Genomic DNA, 18659 nt, shown 5'->3' on the forward strand with positions numbered 1-18659 from the left:
TGAATGTTTTATTAAGTTGAGGATGACATATTTTGTGTGTTGTGCTTTTTGTTGATTGTGTTGTTGGGCTATGCATTGAATTAAATTAAAATGAATATATTACGCAGGTGGGCAACAAAAATTGCAGGTTTCTGCTGTTAAAAAAATGTAGAAAAAGCGATAGACAGGGTCCTTTTATCCGTCACTATTATGCATATTTTTAAAAAAAGTTCCAAAAAAGTGATGGATAGGGTCACCTAGTTCGTCGCTTTGTTCTTCCTAGCGAAGAACAATGAAGAACAAAGCAACGGACTTAGCGACATTGTCCGTCGCTTTTTTGAAAATATAAAACTTGACAAAAGCGACGAATTGCATCGCTATGTTCCTCATGATGAAGAACAAAGCGACGCAGTCCGTCTTTTTTTTTTGAAAAGCGTCGAGACAAAAAGCGACGAAAGTGACTGCGTCGCTTTTCCATCAATTTTGACAAAAAAAGTGACATAGTTTGTCGCTTATTGACAATATTTTAGTGAAACTGCGTTGTAATAACTGTGATACAATAATGTGAATTATGTTGTTTTTTCTGGTGATTTTTGTGATGTTTTACGTGAAACTAATCCAGGTCGATCTATGATGCCTACTTAGTACGTATGGTGTACTGATTCTATTCTTTCGACACCTTTTGTTGGTGTAGGTTTGTTTTAGGTTGCTTGAAGTGTGGGATGACAATTTCTCAACATCAGCTTCCATCAACTTCATCCTCAAGAGGAAACTGTGTCGGTCCTTTTCGTTATTTATTTTATATTCTGATCATACTCTGTTAGAAACTCTTGTACTTGTCTAGATTAGGTTCCCGAAAGATGTTGATTATTTTGTAAAGTTTTTAATAAGATTTTTTTTATTTTGTAAAATGTTCATGATCAAACGTCGTTTTTCAAAAAAAATAAAAAATAAATTTTAGAAAAATATGAATAATTCTTATGATCAAATGGGTTCTTAGACTCAGTAAATAAAGGATTCCACCTTTATATCGAAGCATTTGCTATTAAAAACTTTTTCTTTTTCCCGTTTGATGATGCCACTTTTCAAGTTTTAAAATTAGCTTTTAGTTGCTATGATGAAACTTCCTAAATAAGGGACCAAATAACAAACAATATTCTATATATGGAAATAAAATATGTTCGAGTAATCTTAAAGCAGAAAGAAGTTTCTAGTACTAAGCAGAATATCTTAGTTTTCTTCAAATTATGATGTTTTTCATTTAATAATTTATATGGGCAATTTAGTCAATTTGGCAAAAGCATGACTTTGAAGTAACTTGACCAGCTTGCTTTAGCTGAACTACCAAGAATGTAGTTCCACTTACTCCATATCCCAAATTGTTCATCATTTAACAAACCTTGAAAGCTCTTTCTCACCTAACGCACTTCTGCTAATCCTCAAAAAAGAATTACTATAGAGCATAAAAACCACCAATGAACATAGACTCCTCCTCCACCACAATATTGAAGAACAAAATTAGTAACTTCATGGCTAAAAGTCACCAATTACTAGTTTCTGTTCCAGCAACAGGAAGTGCTCCCATTTGGGACATCAAATGTAGCTTCCATTCCCTTATTGTTCTTTTAATTGTCTCCCTCGTAGCTGGAGTAGTTTACTTGACCGGTGAGAGTGGCCAGTTGTTGTTTGAAGATAATAGTAATAGTAATTTTGGTAGGGGAAAGGAAAATGAGTCGTTGTTAACGTTGTCATCTTCAAATAATAAGTGTAATTTGTTTTCTGGGAAGTGGGTTTTTGATAACAATTCTTATCCTCTATACAAGGAACAAGATTGCAAGTTCATGTCTGATCAGTTAGCTTGCCAGAAGTTTGGAAGAAAAGACTTGGTCTACCAACATTGGAGGTGGCAACCTCATCAATGTGATATCCCAAGGTTTTTTTCCCTTTATTTTTCAATTATTATGCACGATAAAAACTACTACTTTTTTTTTTCTTCATGTTATTATATAATTCGCCTATGTGAGTTTCACTTGGTATTACATGTCTGAAAGATAAATAAAGGAGGGTTACGGTAGGTTGATAGATCAGAATAAAATTAAAGTAGTTGAATTATGAAGGGAGAAATCATATAATCAATCCGGTCCCTACTAATAATTTGTATAAAGAATATTTACAGGTTGTAGCAGTAACCTTATTATTCAGGTTACTATTCAGGCTCTTTATGGACAATATCCACTAGTTATCTTTGAGGACTTGATAATGTAAAAGTTCTTATATATATATTTAGTGTATAAAAGTAATTAATAGTTGAGAAATAGCGAAATACATGGGAGTGGCACTAATTTGGATTGACTCGGCTTATAAGCTATTTTCAGCTTTTATGAGTGTTTGGCTGGCCAAGATAAAACCATTTTGTACTTAAAATAAACTCAAGAAAATAATTGAGTCTGTTTGGCTTAGTTTATCTAAAACAACTTATAAGCTGAAAGCTACTTTATAAGCCCCAAAAATATCCCAACTTATCTTTTTGGGGCTTATAAATTGTTTTCTATTTATAAGTTGTTTTAAATAAACTAAGCCAAACAGACACTAAAAAAAAGTAACTATGACTTCTATAAAAGACATTGTAAAGTAGGCGAGCTATAGTTTTATTTATAGGTTTAGTTTTGTCTCTTTGAAATATATATGCAAGTGACCATGATATGTATTCTTTTTTGGGATGTTTGCACAAATAGCCGGTCAGATTCACGAGTATATGCATATTATACAATATATATATATATATATATATATATATATATATATATATATATATATAAAACTATTTATATAGGTTAATTCTTCTTCTTTTTTTCTCTTTGGTATTTTTGGATATAGTATTTTTGAGCTTTGGGTGGAATGTTTTTCGTCTTAAAAAAGGTTCAATGCCACAGCATTGTTGGAGAAATTGAGGAATAAAAGACTTGTGTTCGTTGGAGATTCACTGAACAGAGGCCAATGGGTTTCCATGGTTTGCTTGATAGATACAGCAGTTCAATCTTCTCTTAAATCCATGCACTACAGATACAATGCTTCCTTGATCATTTTCAAAGTTAAAGTAAGTCAAAACAAAAATTTCATTCTTCTCTAACTCTTATTAACTACTCCCACCTGTAGAATTCTCAGAAAAATATTAATAATTAAAACTATAGAGTACATGCTTCTTATATAGGAGTTAATTGTAGAGTCCTAAACTAGTTATAATTAGAATCCTACTACAATAACTATTACTACTATGATAATACTATAATTTATAAATAATCTAATCATAATCGACTTCAGCTAGTACAAAAAGTAGTAGCCTAGTCGATATAGGAGTCTAGTCCTAGTGTGACTCGAACTCCAGTTGTACATTGATTGGACCAGGTTATTTAACCTGTTTCATATATCTTCAGCTTTCTGTCACATATATATATCTTCAGCTTCTCTTATCTTCAACACTTCCCCTCAAGCTAGAGAGTGGAGGAACGGTTACTCCTAACTTGCTTTGAAATCCAGCAAAGACTTGTTATGTCAATGCTTCGGCATGAATACCTGCCTAGTTGATCCTTGGACCAAAAAAAATTCAGTAAAGACATGTTTTGTCAATGCTTCGGTATGAATAGCAGCCTAATTGTTGTTGATTTTGCGCAAGCACATACCAACCCAATTCAGCGTTCGCTCCAAAATTTGTATACCAACTATTGTTGCCTTCACCCGTGTAATACGTTTGTGGCAATTGTTCCTGTTGAGGAAGATAATCTTCAGAGGGATTCAATAATGCCATAGAATTTGCTTGTCTCCCGTTTTTTAGTAGTGTCTTCTTTGTGTTGTTGTCTCTTCCTCCAGGGTTGAAGTTGTTGTTTCTTCTTCCTTTGCCTCTTTGGGCAGAGAATGCTATGTTAGGATTCTTTTGTGACACCTCTTCTTCATCTTCCATTATATCAAAACCCATGAGAGTATTAACAAATTGATTAAGAGTGGGATATGGTGCCTTACCTAGCATGATAGTCATAAAGGTCTTATATTTGAGACCTAAACCTCTAGAAAAATTGATTACTTTGCTATTTTTATCGAATGGTTTGTTTATGGCTGCATTGAATTTCTTAATATATTCATCAATCTTTTTGGTTCCTAGCCTAACACTTCGATGGTGGTGTTTGAACTGAAACTCTTTATCTTTTGTTGCTTGAAGATAAATTTCTTCCAAGAATTCACACATCTCCTTGGCAGTTGAGCAGCCCACAATCAGGTACATGCTTTCTTCTGTCAAGGTGCCTAAGATCCTACCCCTTAGCAACACATCTTTCTCCTCCCAAGCGACAACTTTCTCAGCAGCTTTTCTAGTGGAACAACTACTTTTAATTGGTTCATTCTCTGTAATGTGACAGATTAGTCTCATCACTGAATCAACTGCATCATTCATATGAGATAGTTTATTGATTTAAGTTTAATGGAGAAATAGGCAATGAGGTGGTGAAGTAAGGAGATTGACAGAGTGTTGGTGGAGGTGGTCATTGCAGTTTGAACGTGTGATTTCTTTTTTTTATTTTTTTTTATCAATACTCATAGATAGCGGAAGAGATTTAATACTCTGATACGATGTAGAATTCTCAGCAAAAGAATGAGAGAAATCGAGGTTGTATTGATAATTAAAACTATAGAGTATATACTCCTTATATAGGAGTGAATTGTAGAGTCTGAAACTAGTTATAATTAGAGTCCGACTACAATAACTATTACTACTATGATAATACTGCAATTTATAAATAATCTATTCCTAATCGACTTCAGTTAGTACACGAAGTAGTAGCCTAGTCTATATAGGAGTCAAGTCCTAGTGTGACTCGAACTCTAGTTGTACGTTGATTGGATCAGGTTGTTTAACTTGTTCCATATATCTTTAGTTTTCTGTCACATATATATCTTCACCTTCTCTTATCTTCAATATTGTTAAATGCTAGCTCAAAGAGAGGAGGATTGTCCGAGCCTTATAAGAAGTCTACTCATCTCATTAATCATCAATGTGAGACTTTTGCCATTCTTCAACACCATCATCCCAATTTATTTGACTCACTCTTTTTTAGTCTATTTTAAAAAGATTAGCATATTTCTATATTTAGTAACAATTATATAGTTTATATTCACACAATCTATGACTTATTTTAGATCAAAAGTATTAATAATCTTTTTTTTTATGTTAAGTTAAATTATATCACATAAACTGGAACAGTGACGGTAAAAAAACTGCTCACATTTGCAAATTTCATTTTGTTGTTTTGTATTTTTGGTAGATGATCAGTAACATCCTTTTTGCTGTCAGGAGTCAAAATCTTTGTCGGCCAAGGGACAAATTAAAAGTTGAAATTTATAAGAATGATACTGAAATTTATTTGGGAAATTGCATAAATCACCTTAATATTTAGCCCCAAGAAAAAAGAAGCTTAAGATTAATAGTTAATTCGTTTGTCCTATAAATTTTACGTGTCATCTGTTAGACTCGATGGTCTGACCAACCAATTGTAAGATAGTCAAAACGCGTTTTGAACGCGTAGACAACAAAATGCGTTTTGAACGCGTAGTCAAAAAAGAACAAAATGCGTTTTGAACGCGTAGTCAAAAAGGGAGGCTCAATACGCGGATTTTACGCGTTTCTAGTTTCCTATAAATAGAAGACCTCTTGCCCTCATTTATCCCATCCCAGAAAGAGAGAGTAAGAATACAAAGAGAGTTATACACCAAGATAAATATTTTAGTCTTGAGTGTCCTCTTTAGTAGTTGTTCCTTTTACAAGAGAGAAGTGTTAATTGTTGTTTTTTCCTTGTATTTGAGAGCTATGTACTCCATATTAAATAGTGAGATCCTTCTACCCCGTGGTTTTTCCCTTCTATCATTTAGAGGGGTTTCCACGTAAAATTCTCGTGTCCAATTTATTTTCATCATATCAAACTTTAGTTGTGGTGCTTCCTCCCCCCAACAGTGGTATCAGAGCCCTCGGTTATTCTGTCTATTTTATGCGAAGATACTATTCGTGAATAGTAAATTTTGTGAATAGTAAAATTCGGTGAATAGTACTATTCACGTGAATAGTAAATTCGGTGATGGTACAGTTTGTCACAATTGTTCGCAAAAATATTCAGAAACGATCTAGAAGGGTGTGAAGCAAATAACAATGTCGAGTACAACAAAGTTTGACGTTGAAAAGTTCAATGGGACTAATTTCTCATTGTGGAAAATGAAAATAAAAGGGTTATTGAGAAAAGACAATTGCTTAGCTGCAATTGAAGGCAGGCCCACAGACTTTGTTGATGACAGCAAGTGGAACGACATAGACAACAATGCAGTTGCTGATCTACATTTGGCACTAGCTGATCAAGTGTTGTCTAGTGTGGCGGAAAAGCGGACAGCGAAGGAAATATGGGATACTCTTACAGGGTTGTATGAGGCCAAGTCTTTACATAATAAAATCTTCTTAAAAAGAAGATTTTATACTCTTCGAATGGCAGAATCCATGTCAGTTGCTGAACACATCAATACTTTGAATACTCTATTTTCGCAACTTACAACAATGAGTTGCAAAATAGAGGGTACTGAACGTGCGGAGCTTCTACTTCAAAGTCTGCCTGACTCGTATGATCAACTCATCATCAACCTGACGAACAATACAGACAGTCTAGTTTTCGATGAAATTGCAGTCGCTATCTTGGAAGAAGAAAATAGGCGCAAAAATAAGGAAGACAGACAAGCAAGTTCGCAGCAAGCTAAAGCTTTGATGATGGTGAGAGGAAGACCAACGGAACGTGGCCCCAGTGAGAGTCACAATCATGGCAGATCTCAATCAAGAAGTAAGAAGAATATCAAGTGCTACAACTGTGGCAAGAAAGGGCACTTCAAGAAAGATTGTCGGTTCAAGAAGAAGAGTGAACACCCTGAGCCATCAAATGCTCAAGGGAATGTTGCATGTACCTCGGATGATGGCGATATTTTATGTAGTGAGGCAATATCAAATAATGAAGGCAGAAAACATTTCGCTGATGTCTGGATCATGGACACATGAGCAACATGGCACATGACTTCCAGGAGAGAATGGTTCCATCAATATAATCCTATCTCAGGAGGGTCTGTGTTCATGGGAAACGATCATGCTTTGGATGTTATTGGTATTGGGTCCATCAAAATAAAGATGTATGATGGCACGGTTCGCACCATCCAAGAGGTACGACATGTAAAAGACTTGAAGAAGAATCTATTGTCTTTAGGACAACTAGATGATAATGGATGTTCGTATAAGACTCATGGTGGAGTCATGAGAATATCCAAAGGAGCGCTTGTAGTGATGAAAGCAGAAAAACTTGCTGCAAATCTATATGTGCTTAAAGGTGAAACACACAAAGAAGGAGAAGCATCAACCGCATCAACAAGTTCATTTGAAGAATCAACGATGATGTGGCATCGTAAACTTGGCCATATGTCGGAACGAGGTTTGAAGATTCTTGCTGAGCAAAAACTTCTTCCAGGGCTCAAAAAGGTTTCACTAACCTTTTGTGAGCATTGTGTTACCAATAAGCAAAATAGACTGAAGTTTAGCAGTTCCTCTGCTAAAAGCAAGGAAATACTAGATCTGGTTCACTCTGATGTCTGGCAAGAACCGGTGGAGTCTCTAGGAGGAGCAAAATATTTCGTGTCATTTATCGACAATTACTCCAGGAGAAGTTGGGTGTATCCAATCAAGAGGAAGGAAGATGTTTTTTCACTTTTCAAAGAATTCAAAGCGCGGGTGGAACTTGAATCTGAGAAAAAGATCAAGTGTTTGAGGACAGATAATGGAGGAGAATACACTGGTGATGAATTTAATAACTTTTATAAACAAGAAGGTATTAAACGGCAGTTCACGGTGGCATATACTCCACAACAAAATGGAGTAGCAGAGCGGATGAACAGAACCTTGTTGGAACGGACAAGAGCTATGTTGGCAACTGCAGGGTTGGAAAAACCATTCTGGGCAGAAGCAGTCAAAACTGCCTATTATGTGATCAATCGGTCACCATCAACCGCAATTGATCTGAAAACGCCAATGGAGATGTGGACAGGAAAACCAGCTGATTATTCTCGCTTACATATATTCGAAAGTCCTGCTTATGTTATGTACAACACCCAAGAAAAATTGAAGTTGGATCCAAAATCCAGAAAATGCATTTTCTTAGGGTATGCTGATGGAGTCAAGGGGTATCGCTTGTGGGATCCCACAACCCGCAAGGTGGTAATCAACAGGGATGTTGTATTTGTTGAAAACAAGATACAAGCAAAAAAAGGTAGTACTTCAAAAGAAAAATCAGAGAATACTACAGTTGAAGTTGAAGAAATAGAAGAAGTTCCAGTTTCTTCTGAAGCAGCACCAGAGCACGAAGAACAAGAGCAAACTGAGATCGAAACTCCAGAAGTTCGACAGTCAACTAGGGAGAGAAGAGAACCAGCTTGGCACTCAGATTATTCTATGGAGAGTAATATTGCATACTGTCTATTAACAGAAGATGGAGAGCCTTCAACCTTTCAAGAAGCTATGAAAGGCCAAGAATCATCTCTGTGGGTGGCAGCAATGCAAGAAGAAATTGAAGCTCTTCATAAAAATAAAACATGGGATCTTGTTCAATTACCACAAGGAAGGAAGGCCATTGGAAACAAATGGGTCTACAAGATCAAACGCAATGGTAATGATCAAGTAGAGAAGTATCGTGCGAGATTAGTGGTGAAAGGATTCGCTCAGAAAGAAGGTATAGACTTTAATGAGATATTTTCTCCGGTGGTTCGACTCACAACAATTCGAGTGGTCCTGGCGATGTGTGCTACATTTGACTTGTACTTGGAGCAGTTAGATGTCAAAACTGCATTTCTTCATGGAGAACTTGAAGAAGAAATTTATATGCTCCAACCAGAAGGTTTTGAAGAACAGGGAAAAGAGAACTTGGTTTGCAGGTTGAACAAATCTCTATATGGTCTCAAACAGGCGCCGAGATGTTGGTATAAGAGATTTGATTCCTTCATTATAAGCCTTGGATACAACAGACATAGTTTAGATCCTTGTGTTTATTACAAGAGATTTGGTGATAACGATTTTGTTATTTTGCTGTTGTATGTTGACGACATGTTGGTAGCAGGCCCCAACAAAGATCGTCTTACAAAATTAAAGGCACAGTTGGCTAGGGAGTTTGAAATGAAGGACTTGGGACCAGCAAACAAGATTCTAGGGATGCAAATTCACCGAGACAGAAATAATAGGAAGATTTGGCTTTCTCAAAAGAACTACTTGAAGAAAATCTTGAGACGCTTCAAGATGCAAGATTGTAAGTCAATTTCTACCCCACTTCCTATTAATTTCAAGTTATCATCAAGTATGTGTCCTAGTAATGAAGCAGAGAGGATGGAGATGTCTCGAGTACCGTATGCATCAGCAGTGGGAAGTTTAATGTTCGCTATGGTATGTACAAGACCTGACATTGCACAAGCAGTGGGAGTGGTTAGTCGATACATGGCTAATCCTGGTAGAGAGCATTGGAATACTGTTAAGAGGATCCTGAGATACATCAAGGGTACCTCAGATGTTACAATGTGTTATGGAGGATCAGACTTTACTGTTAAAGGTTATGTTGATTCAGATTATGCAGGTGATCTTGAAAAAAGTAAGTCCACCACAGGTTATGTGTTTACTCTTGCTGGAGGAGCTGTAAGCTGGGTTTCAAAACTACAATCTATCGTGGCTACATCTACAATGGAAGAAGAATATGTAGCAGCTACACAAGCTAGCAAAGAGGCAGTATGGATGCAGATGTTACTGGAGGAGCTCGGGCACAAACAAGAGAAGATTGTTTTGTTTTGTGACAGTCAGAGCGCTTTGCATCCTGCAAAGAATCCGGCATTTCATTCAAGAACAAAGCACATACGAGTTCAGTATCACTTTGTCCGTGAGAAGGTGGAAGAAGGCAGTGTGGATATTCAGAAAATTCACACTAATGACAACCTGGTAGATATGTTTACGAAGCCGATCAACAGTAATAAGTTTATATGGTGTCGATCTTCTATTGGCCTAGCAGAAACGTAACATTGCAGTAATTGGGTAGAAAGGATGGTGTGAAGACTTAATTGATTCTCAATTAAATCTTCAAGTGGGAGAATGCAAGATAGTCAAAACGCGTTTTGAACGCGTAGTCAACAAAACGCGTAGTCAAAAAGGAACAAAACGCGTTTTGAACGCGTAGTCAAAAAGGGAGGTTCAATACGCGGATTTTACGCGTTTCTAGTTTCCTATAAATAGAAGACCTCTTGCCCTCATTTATCCCATCCCAGAAAGAGAGAGTAAGAATACAAAGAGAGTTATACACCAAGATAAATATTTTAGTCTTGAGTGTCCTCTTTAGTAGTTGTTCCTTTTACAAGAGAAAAGTGTTAATTGTTGTTTTCTCCTTGTATTTGAGAGTTGTGTACTCCATATTAAATAGTGAGATCCTTCTACCCCGTGTTTTTTCCCTTCTATCATTTAGAGGGGTTTCCACGTAAAATTCTCATGTCCAATTTATTTTCATTATTTTCATCATATCAAACTTTAGTTGTGGTGCTTCCTCCCCCAACACCAATTATGTTAGAGCAATATTTAACCTTAATTTTTCAAAGTTTAGAATCTTACTCTGATTAAATTAGGATGGAAGTCGTGTGAAATGATTTAAAGTTTAATAGTGAGATTTCATAGTTGGCTTGACTGCAAAGTAAACTTGGAATATCTTAATTTGAGGTAGAATTATCTAATCAACAACTGTTGTATGCGTGGGTATGAGTCTATGTTTTGACCGTAACTTTTCTACATGACTTTGTATTCTGTTGGTTTCAACTTATTTTTCCTTATTTTTTTTAAAAAAATGTGACAAAATTTAATTATAATTTTTCATATTATATATTTAAGATCATACGATTCAAGATATTTTAGTATATTCTTCGTTTTTTAATTTAAAACAACAAAATTCAAATTTTATTTTACTTTTTAATTAACTTCTTATCAAATAAAAAGTAGCAAATAAATTAAAACCAAGGGCAAGAAAGTAAATAATTTCTTACATTGACGGAACATAGAAAAGATAACTGAATCGCTGACAAAATGGTTAAAAATAACAAGCAATCATCCGATTCATTAGACATGAGTTGGATATCTAACTTCTTAAATTTGTATATTTAGATGGATATTATGGATATATATTCATATTACCTATACTTATTTGTATGTTTGTTATTTTTCATGAGATATTGCTTTATGAGAGTCTAAGATTATTTTTCATGAGATTGCAACTTTTTTGGATGCAATTAAGTCTGAAACCTAATCCCATCATTATGGTGATTTTTTTTATTTCTAGTTTTTAAAAAAGAGAGTGTAACATTATTTTGGTTTTTAGCTTGTGTTTTCACTAGATTATTCCTAAAACCATAGATAATATGGATATCCATATAATTTGTTGATTAACCCATTTTTTTCTTCCGTATATTAAATTAAAACAGGCAAATATAATATTTTATTTATTTTTGATCTGTTCATATCTAATCCGACCCACAATGTGCAACTCCCACATCCAAAATGATTGGGATCATTACCTCAATAACAACATATTTAATATAGTTTCACAATAATTGAAATGAATAACCTGGAAAAATATGGCAAACATATAACCTGCTAAATTATTGGAAATGCAGGATTATAATGCAACAATAGAATTCTACTGGGAGCCACTGTTGGTGGAATCAAACTCAGATGACCCAGTGCACCATCGTCTCCCTGAGCGAATTGTTAGAGCCAATTCCATTGAAAAACATGGTAGCCGTTGGACTAATGCTGATTTTATTGTTTTCAATACTTACCTTTGGTGGAGACGCCCTCATATCAAAGTCTTGTGAGTATAATATACATTATTCAAAACATACCAAGCATTATATTGATAACAGAAAATGATCAAAAATGTTTTTAAATTATGTTTGAAAAATATTTTCACTTACTAGTTTAGTTTAAAAATATCTCCGTTGTCAATAATTTGGTTAAAAAATGTCTTTACTAATGATTTGGTCCAAAAATACCTTATTGTTACTTAATGGGTTAAAATATCCTTTTTTCCCTAATAAATATATAAATAATTTTTTTAAAAAAACATATTCTATTCGTAATAAAAATAGTACTATTAAAGAACTCAATTCTTGTTTCTTTAATTTTAAAATCACCTTCACTAATAAATATGTTGGACATAACCTTTTATTCATTTTAATGCCATTTGAACAATTAAAATAAAATAATTTCATATACATTTTCAACTAATAATATAGGTCATATATATAATTAAGATTATAGTAGCCTTGTCATCAGTTTTCATTTAGCTAACGATAAAAAGATTTTCTAATAAAATCAAAAAATATTTTTATTTCTTAATCTATTCCGAATTGAAGTAGGATAAGCATTTTCAAATTAAAAAAATTCAGAATTTGGAAAGAATTTGTTTAAAAAGAAAAGTCATACTATATATTTATCTAGAAAAAGACATTTTGACCCATTAAGTAACTATAGAGACAGTTGTAGACCAAATTATTAACTGAGAATATTTTTGTTCAATTTCGCATAGTAAATTGACGTTTTTCGTATTGATAATAATATAGATATTATTTTATCAAGTAATCTGTAATAATTTTTTTGCAGTGAATGATAAAAATATAGTTTTTTTAACTATTGTTTAACAATAATCTATCATTATTCATCTTAGGTGGGGTTCATTTGAGAAGTCTGATGGAATTTACAAAGAAGTAAAAATGTTACGGAGTTACGAAATGGCTTTAAAGGCTTGGGCTGATTGGTTGGAAATTCATGTCAATCGCACCAAAACCCAATTGTTCTTCATGAGCATGTCACCAGTTCATGAAAGGTAATCACAAAACACACTCTCTGCAATTTCTTTAAACCAGTTCATGAAAGGTAATCACAAAACACACTCTCTGCAATTTCTTTAAACCTTTTGTTTTACTTTGTTTTTCTTTCCATATAGTGAAAGACAACAACAACAACAACAACAACAACAACAACCCAGTGAAATCCCACAACGTGGGGTCTGGGGAGGGTAGATTGTACGCAGACCTTACTCCTACCAAGGTAGGACGGCTGTTTCCGAGAGACCCTCGGCTCAAAAAAAAAAAAAAAAAAAAAAAAAAAAAAAAAAAAAAAGCGGAAAAGGGGGGCATATAAAGTTAAAAAAATTCAAAGCGCTATAGAAAAATAAATCACGAAGTCATCACAGATAAAATAGAGTAATCAAAAGTACTGAAAGCAATAAATAGTAACAGAAATAGCAGAAATGAGAGTACAAGGAATTGTAATGTGCTAGTGCGCCTATGAATAGGGAAGAATAACGATACTATGTACTAGCCTTCTACCCTAATGTGGGTCCTCCACAGCCTCCTATCTAAGGTCATGTCCTCGGTAAGCTGTAACTGAGCCATATCCTGTCTAATCACCTCTCCCCAATACTTCTTCGGCCTACCCCTACCTCTTCTGTAGCCATCCATAGCCAACCTCTCACACCTTCTCACTGGGTCATCTGTGTCTCTCCTCTTCACATGCCCAAACCATCTCAGTCGCATTTCCCGCATCTTGTCTTCCACCGAGGCCACTCCTACCTTGTCCCGAATAGCCTCATTTCTAATCCTGTCGCTCTTGGTGTGACCACACATCCATCTCAACATTCTCATCTCGGCAACTTTCATCTTTTGAATGTGAGAGATCTTAACTGGCCAACACTCTGCCCCATACAACATAGCCGGTCTAACCACCACTTTGTAGAATTTGCCCTTAAGTTGTGGTGGCACCTTCTTATCGCATAGCACTCCGGAAGCGAGCCTCCATTTCATCCACGCTGCCCCAATACGATGTGTGACATCATCGTCAATTTCCCCGCTGCCTTGCATGATAGACCCAAGATACTTGAAACTACTTCTCTTTTGAATAGCTTGGGCACCAAGCTTAACTTCCACGCCAACCTCGTGAGGTGTCTCACTAAACTTGCACTCTAAGTACTCTGTCTTGGTCATACTCAGCTTAAACCCTTTAGACTCCAAGGTATGTCTCCAATCCTCCATCTTAGCATTAACTCCACTACGAGTCTCATCAATCAGGACTATGTCATCCGCGAAAAGCATACACCATGGCACCTCACCTTGAATTTGTCGCGTCAATGCATCCATTACCAAGGCAAATAAAAATGGACTTAGAGCTGATCCTTGATGCAACCCCATCCCAACTGGGAAATGCTCTGAGTCCCCTCCTACTGTCCTTACCCTGGTTTTGGCTCCCTCATACATGTCCTTGATCACCCTAATGTATGCCACAGGTACATCTTTAGCCTCCAAACATTTCCATAGTATCTCTCTTGGAACTTTATCGTAGGCCTTTTCTAAGTCGATGAATACCATATGCAAGTCCCTCTTCCTCTCCCTATATTGCTCCACCAGTCTCCTCATAAGATGGATGGCTTCTGTAGTTGAGCGTCCCGGCATAAATCCGAACTGGTTCTCTGAAATAGACACGCCTCTCCTCACCCTCATCTCCACCACTCTTTCCCACACTTTCATAGTGTGGCTTAGTAACTTGATACCTCTATAGTTGTTGCAACTCTGGATATCCCCTTTGTTTTTGTATAGAGGGATCATTACACTCGACCTCCATTCTTCGGGCATCGTTGCCGTTTTAAAGATGACATTAAATAACCTAGTCAGCCACTCCAAACCTACCAAGCTGGCACTCTTCCAAAATTCCCCAGGAATCTCGTCAGGTCCGGTTGCTCTTCCCCAGCGCATCCTACGAACAGCACCCTTAACCTCTTCGACCTTAATACTCCTGCAATATCCAAAATTGCGACGCCTCTCTGTATGTTCCAAATCTCCCAACACAAAGTCTCTGTCGCCTACGTCATTCAAGAGTTTATGGAAGTATGACTGCCACCTCTGTTTAATGAGAGTCTCTTCTACCAATACTTTTCCATGCTCGTCCTTAATACACTTCACTTGGTCCACATCGCGTTCCCTTCTCGCCCGCACCCTGGCTAGCTTGAATAATTTTCTATCCCCACCTTTTTCTTCTAGTTCAGCATAGAGGCGTTCAAAAGCTATCGTTTTTGCCGTCGAAACAGCCGACTTCGCCTCCTTCTTCGCCATCTTATAAAGTTCCTTATTCGTCCACTCCTCCACCTCATCCGTGCTTTCTATCAACTTCGCGTATGCCATTTTCTTTGCTTCCACCTTCCCTTGCACTTCTACATTCCACCACCAGTCCCCTTGATGTCGACTACGACTGCCTGTCGAGACTCCCAACACTTCCCTTGCTACAACCCTAATACAACTAGTCGTCCTATCCCACATACTGTTCGCATCCCCACTACTATTCCAGGCCCCCATGTCCTTCAATTTCTCTCCCATCTCTAGAGCACTAGCCGTGGTCAAACTCCCCCATCTGATCCTAGGTCGATCATTCCCGACCCTCTTCTTCCTCGTCATCTTGATCCCTAAATCCATTACCAAGAGCTTATGTCGGGTTGTAAGGTTGTCTATCGGAATGACCTTGCAGTCTTTGCACAGACCTTTATCATCCTTCCTAAGGAGTAAAAAGTCTATCTGAGTCTTAGCCACCGAACTACTGAAGGTTACCAAATGGTCCTCCTTTTTTGGAAAATTCGAATTAACTATCACCAACCCAAAAGCTCTTGCGAACTCCAAAAGTGAAACTCCTCCTCCATTTCTGTCCCCAAAACCAAAGCCTCCATGCACATCGTCATACCCTCCCGAAATAGACCCGATGTGCCCATTGAAGTCACCTCCCACGAAAAGCTTCTCAGTAGGCGGTATGCTTCCTACTAACTCGTCCAAATCCTCCCAAAAGCGCCTCTTCTCCTCCTCTACTAAGCCCGCTTGCGGCGCATAAGCACTAATAATGTTCAAAGTGGTCCCTTCAATGACCACCTTAATCGACATCATCCTATCAGTGATTCTCCTAACCTCCACCACCTGATCCCTTAGATCACTGTCTACTAAAATGCCTACCCCATTCCTATACTTTGATCTACCAGAGAACCAAAGCTTATACCCATCTACCTCCTTAGCTTTAGTACCTACCCATTTGGTCTCTTGGACACAAGCTATATTAATCTTCCTTTTCTTAAGAATCTTAACTAGCTCTATTGACTTTCCCGTTAACGTCCCAATGTTCCAAGAACCTACTCTTAGTGAAAGACAATTAGTTATAAATGTAAAGTATGAAACCACAACTTGTAGAGTTTTGAATCGGCTTGCTTCTTATGTAGATATTTAACTAATAGTTACTATTTCAGAAAATTATATTTTTTCTTAATTTCAATTTTCTGAAACAATATTTTTTTTTAGATATTAACTATTTAATTGAGTGATCATTTGAGAAATCAAATTTGTATCTAAGAATGTTTAAAAGTGAGACTTGTGGTCCTCATTTAAAAGTTAAGTTAGTTTTAAAAAATTAAGTCAGCTATTCCTACCAACATTTTCTTAACTCTTTATGGAAAACTATATCTACTTTAACGGAACAACCACTTTTTTAATTATTTCGAAAGCACAATTCTCCTTTTTAATGTGTCTAAAAAAAAATATCTTTTTTCAGGACAATTCTTTAATTTTAGCTTTCTATTTGATATGTTTATGATCACAAGATTAAAAGACATTTCGTTACAGTCAACATATTTTAAGTTTACGTCGTCTTCATTTTATTAAACTCAGTATCAAATTAAAAACAAACAAATAAATTGAAACAAAGAAAGTATAAGCTAAAAGATATAGTATCTATAAGCTAATTTGATCGGCTTATAAACTTACTGAAACACCCTCATAGATCAAAGGGTCGTTCATTCGCCACACCAACATTGACTCAACATCATCAATCCTTTTCTTATATCACAGGGCTGAAGAATGGGGCAAAGCAAAAGGGGAAAATTGTTACAATGAAAAGGAGTTAATACAAGAAGAGGGATACCAAGGAAATGGATCAGATCCAAAGATGATGAAAATCGTAGAATCAACTATGCATGAACTCAAAAATAGAGGATTAAATGTTCATTTACTCAACATAACACAACTATCAGAGTATAGAAAAGAAGGTCATCCTTCTATCTATAGGAAACAATGGGACTCTCTTACTGAAGATCAAATTGCAAATCCAAGTAGTTATGCAGATTGTATACATTGGTGTCTTCCTGGAGTCCCTGATGTTTGGAATGAACTTCTTCATGCATATATCTTTAATAACTACCAAGAGTAAAAAGAAACTCTGCATTTGTAAAGTATTTTTCTTTATTTAGCCCATAGTCCCATATGACATGAACATGGACCAAACTGTTGCATGTGGGGCTGGCTTTTTAATTTTTTTTTTTTAATTTTTGTTAATTTTTTTCTCTTTGTGATTTTGTTGAAATCCAAACTTGTAAGTGGTCTATTTGGCAATTGTATATAAGTGACAAACTGACAATTGCTATATAATTTTTCGACTTTTGTTAAGAAATTAATTTGTTGAGATTGAGAAAAAAGCTTCATTTATTTAGGTTTCAATTTGGATTTTATGGTCGACTTCTGTGTTATACTTCATATTTAACTCTTTATTCTGTCTTCTTGTTTTTTGTCCCCCAAATTTAGTGGATTTAATTAAGAAGAGGAAAAAAAAATCAGTCTCCATAAAACAAACTAGTATCAACAGAGGAGATAGATTCGGTGCCATGATTCAAAAATCGAAGTCACGATGACACCTACTAAATTCCATTATTAGGTAAGTCAACTGTTAACCCAAAATCAATAATACTGGGCCTAGAAAGCGGAAGAAATAGGAAGAAGTATAATAAAACATAAATAAGGAAGAAACAATGGAAATAAGAGAATTTACTATATATACAATCCTCGAACGAGGAGAAAATACAAAACAGATCCATCCCAAAACCTAGTGGATGCTAGTGCAAAGCCGCTATGAAAGACAGATACAAACTAGACATATACAAGAATATGCAGACTGCTCAAAATACGAAATACTAGTCAAAACTATGCAGAAGGAGATAAGTCAACTACGAACACCAATAAGCTCACCCCCAATCTCCAGAACACCACCTATAGTAACACGAGAATCAATGCGGATGACTATAGATCAGATTTACAACAGTTAAAATGATGTAGAGTGTAGTATAGTACCAAAACAACGATTCTTGCAATAACAGAATACCAAGTGAGTAATTAACCTGATAATAGGACAAAAGTGAAGGCATAACTAGACATACATCAAAGTAAAGCTACTATGATAATAATGAAAGTAATAAATTTATAAAAATCTAACTGGACCTCCATAAGCCCAGTAGGCATATACAAAGGCAAACAACGATAATAATACAAGCAATAATACGATCTAACGGGTACAAACAAAAGCTACGCTACAAGGCACAACTCCCAAAATGAACACCAACACCCTCCAAGAATTCGACATCGGGATAATACCATATAACCTAGTATCTCTCGAAATCTTATGTCAGAATAGCTAGTCCCTCTCGGAATCTTACAACGGAAAGCCTTATTGGAACCTAATACACTCTGGAATC

General features: G+C 35.9%; 1 protein-coding gene across 1 annotated transcript; it reads left to right on the forward strand.

Moving 5' to 3' along the window:
- Positions 1-1461: 1461 nt before the first annotated feature.
- On the forward strand, positions 1462-17557 carry LOC129882443 (protein trichome birefringence-like 34). Its single transcript, XM_055956736.1, has 5 exons — positions 1462-1912; positions 2899-3076; positions 11728-11924; positions 12780-12938; positions 16987-17557. Exons 1-5 carry the CDS (start codon positions 1509-1511, stop codon positions 17342-17344), a joined length of 1296 nt encoding a protein of 431 aa, XP_055812711.1. The 5' UTR covers positions 1462-1508; the 3' UTR covers positions 17345-17557.
- Positions 17558-18659: the final 1102 nt, after the last annotated feature.

Source organism: Solanum dulcamara, chromosome 3 (assembly GCF_947179165.1).
Source record: "Solanum dulcamara chromosome 3, daSolDulc1.2, whole genome shotgun sequence".
NCBI lineage: Eukaryota > Viridiplantae > Streptophyta > Magnoliopsida > Solanales > Solanaceae > Solanum > Solanum dulcamara.

What these genes read in the sequence shown, in the direction of transcription:
- LOC129882443 (XM_055956736.1), top strand. Translation starts at nt 1,509, where the DNA reads ATGGCTAAAAGTCACCAATTACTAGTTTCTGTTCCAGCAACAGGAAGT. An exon ending in CATCAATGTGATATCCCAAG is followed by an intron (nt 1,913 to 2,898) that starts GTTTTTTTCCCT and finishes GTCTTAAAAAAG; the next exon opens with GTTCAATGCCACAGCATTGT. An exon ending in ATGTCACCAGTTCATGAAAG is followed by an intron (nt 12,939 to 16,986) that starts GTAATCACAAAA and finishes CTTATATCACAG; the next exon opens with GGCTGAAGAATGGGGCAAAG.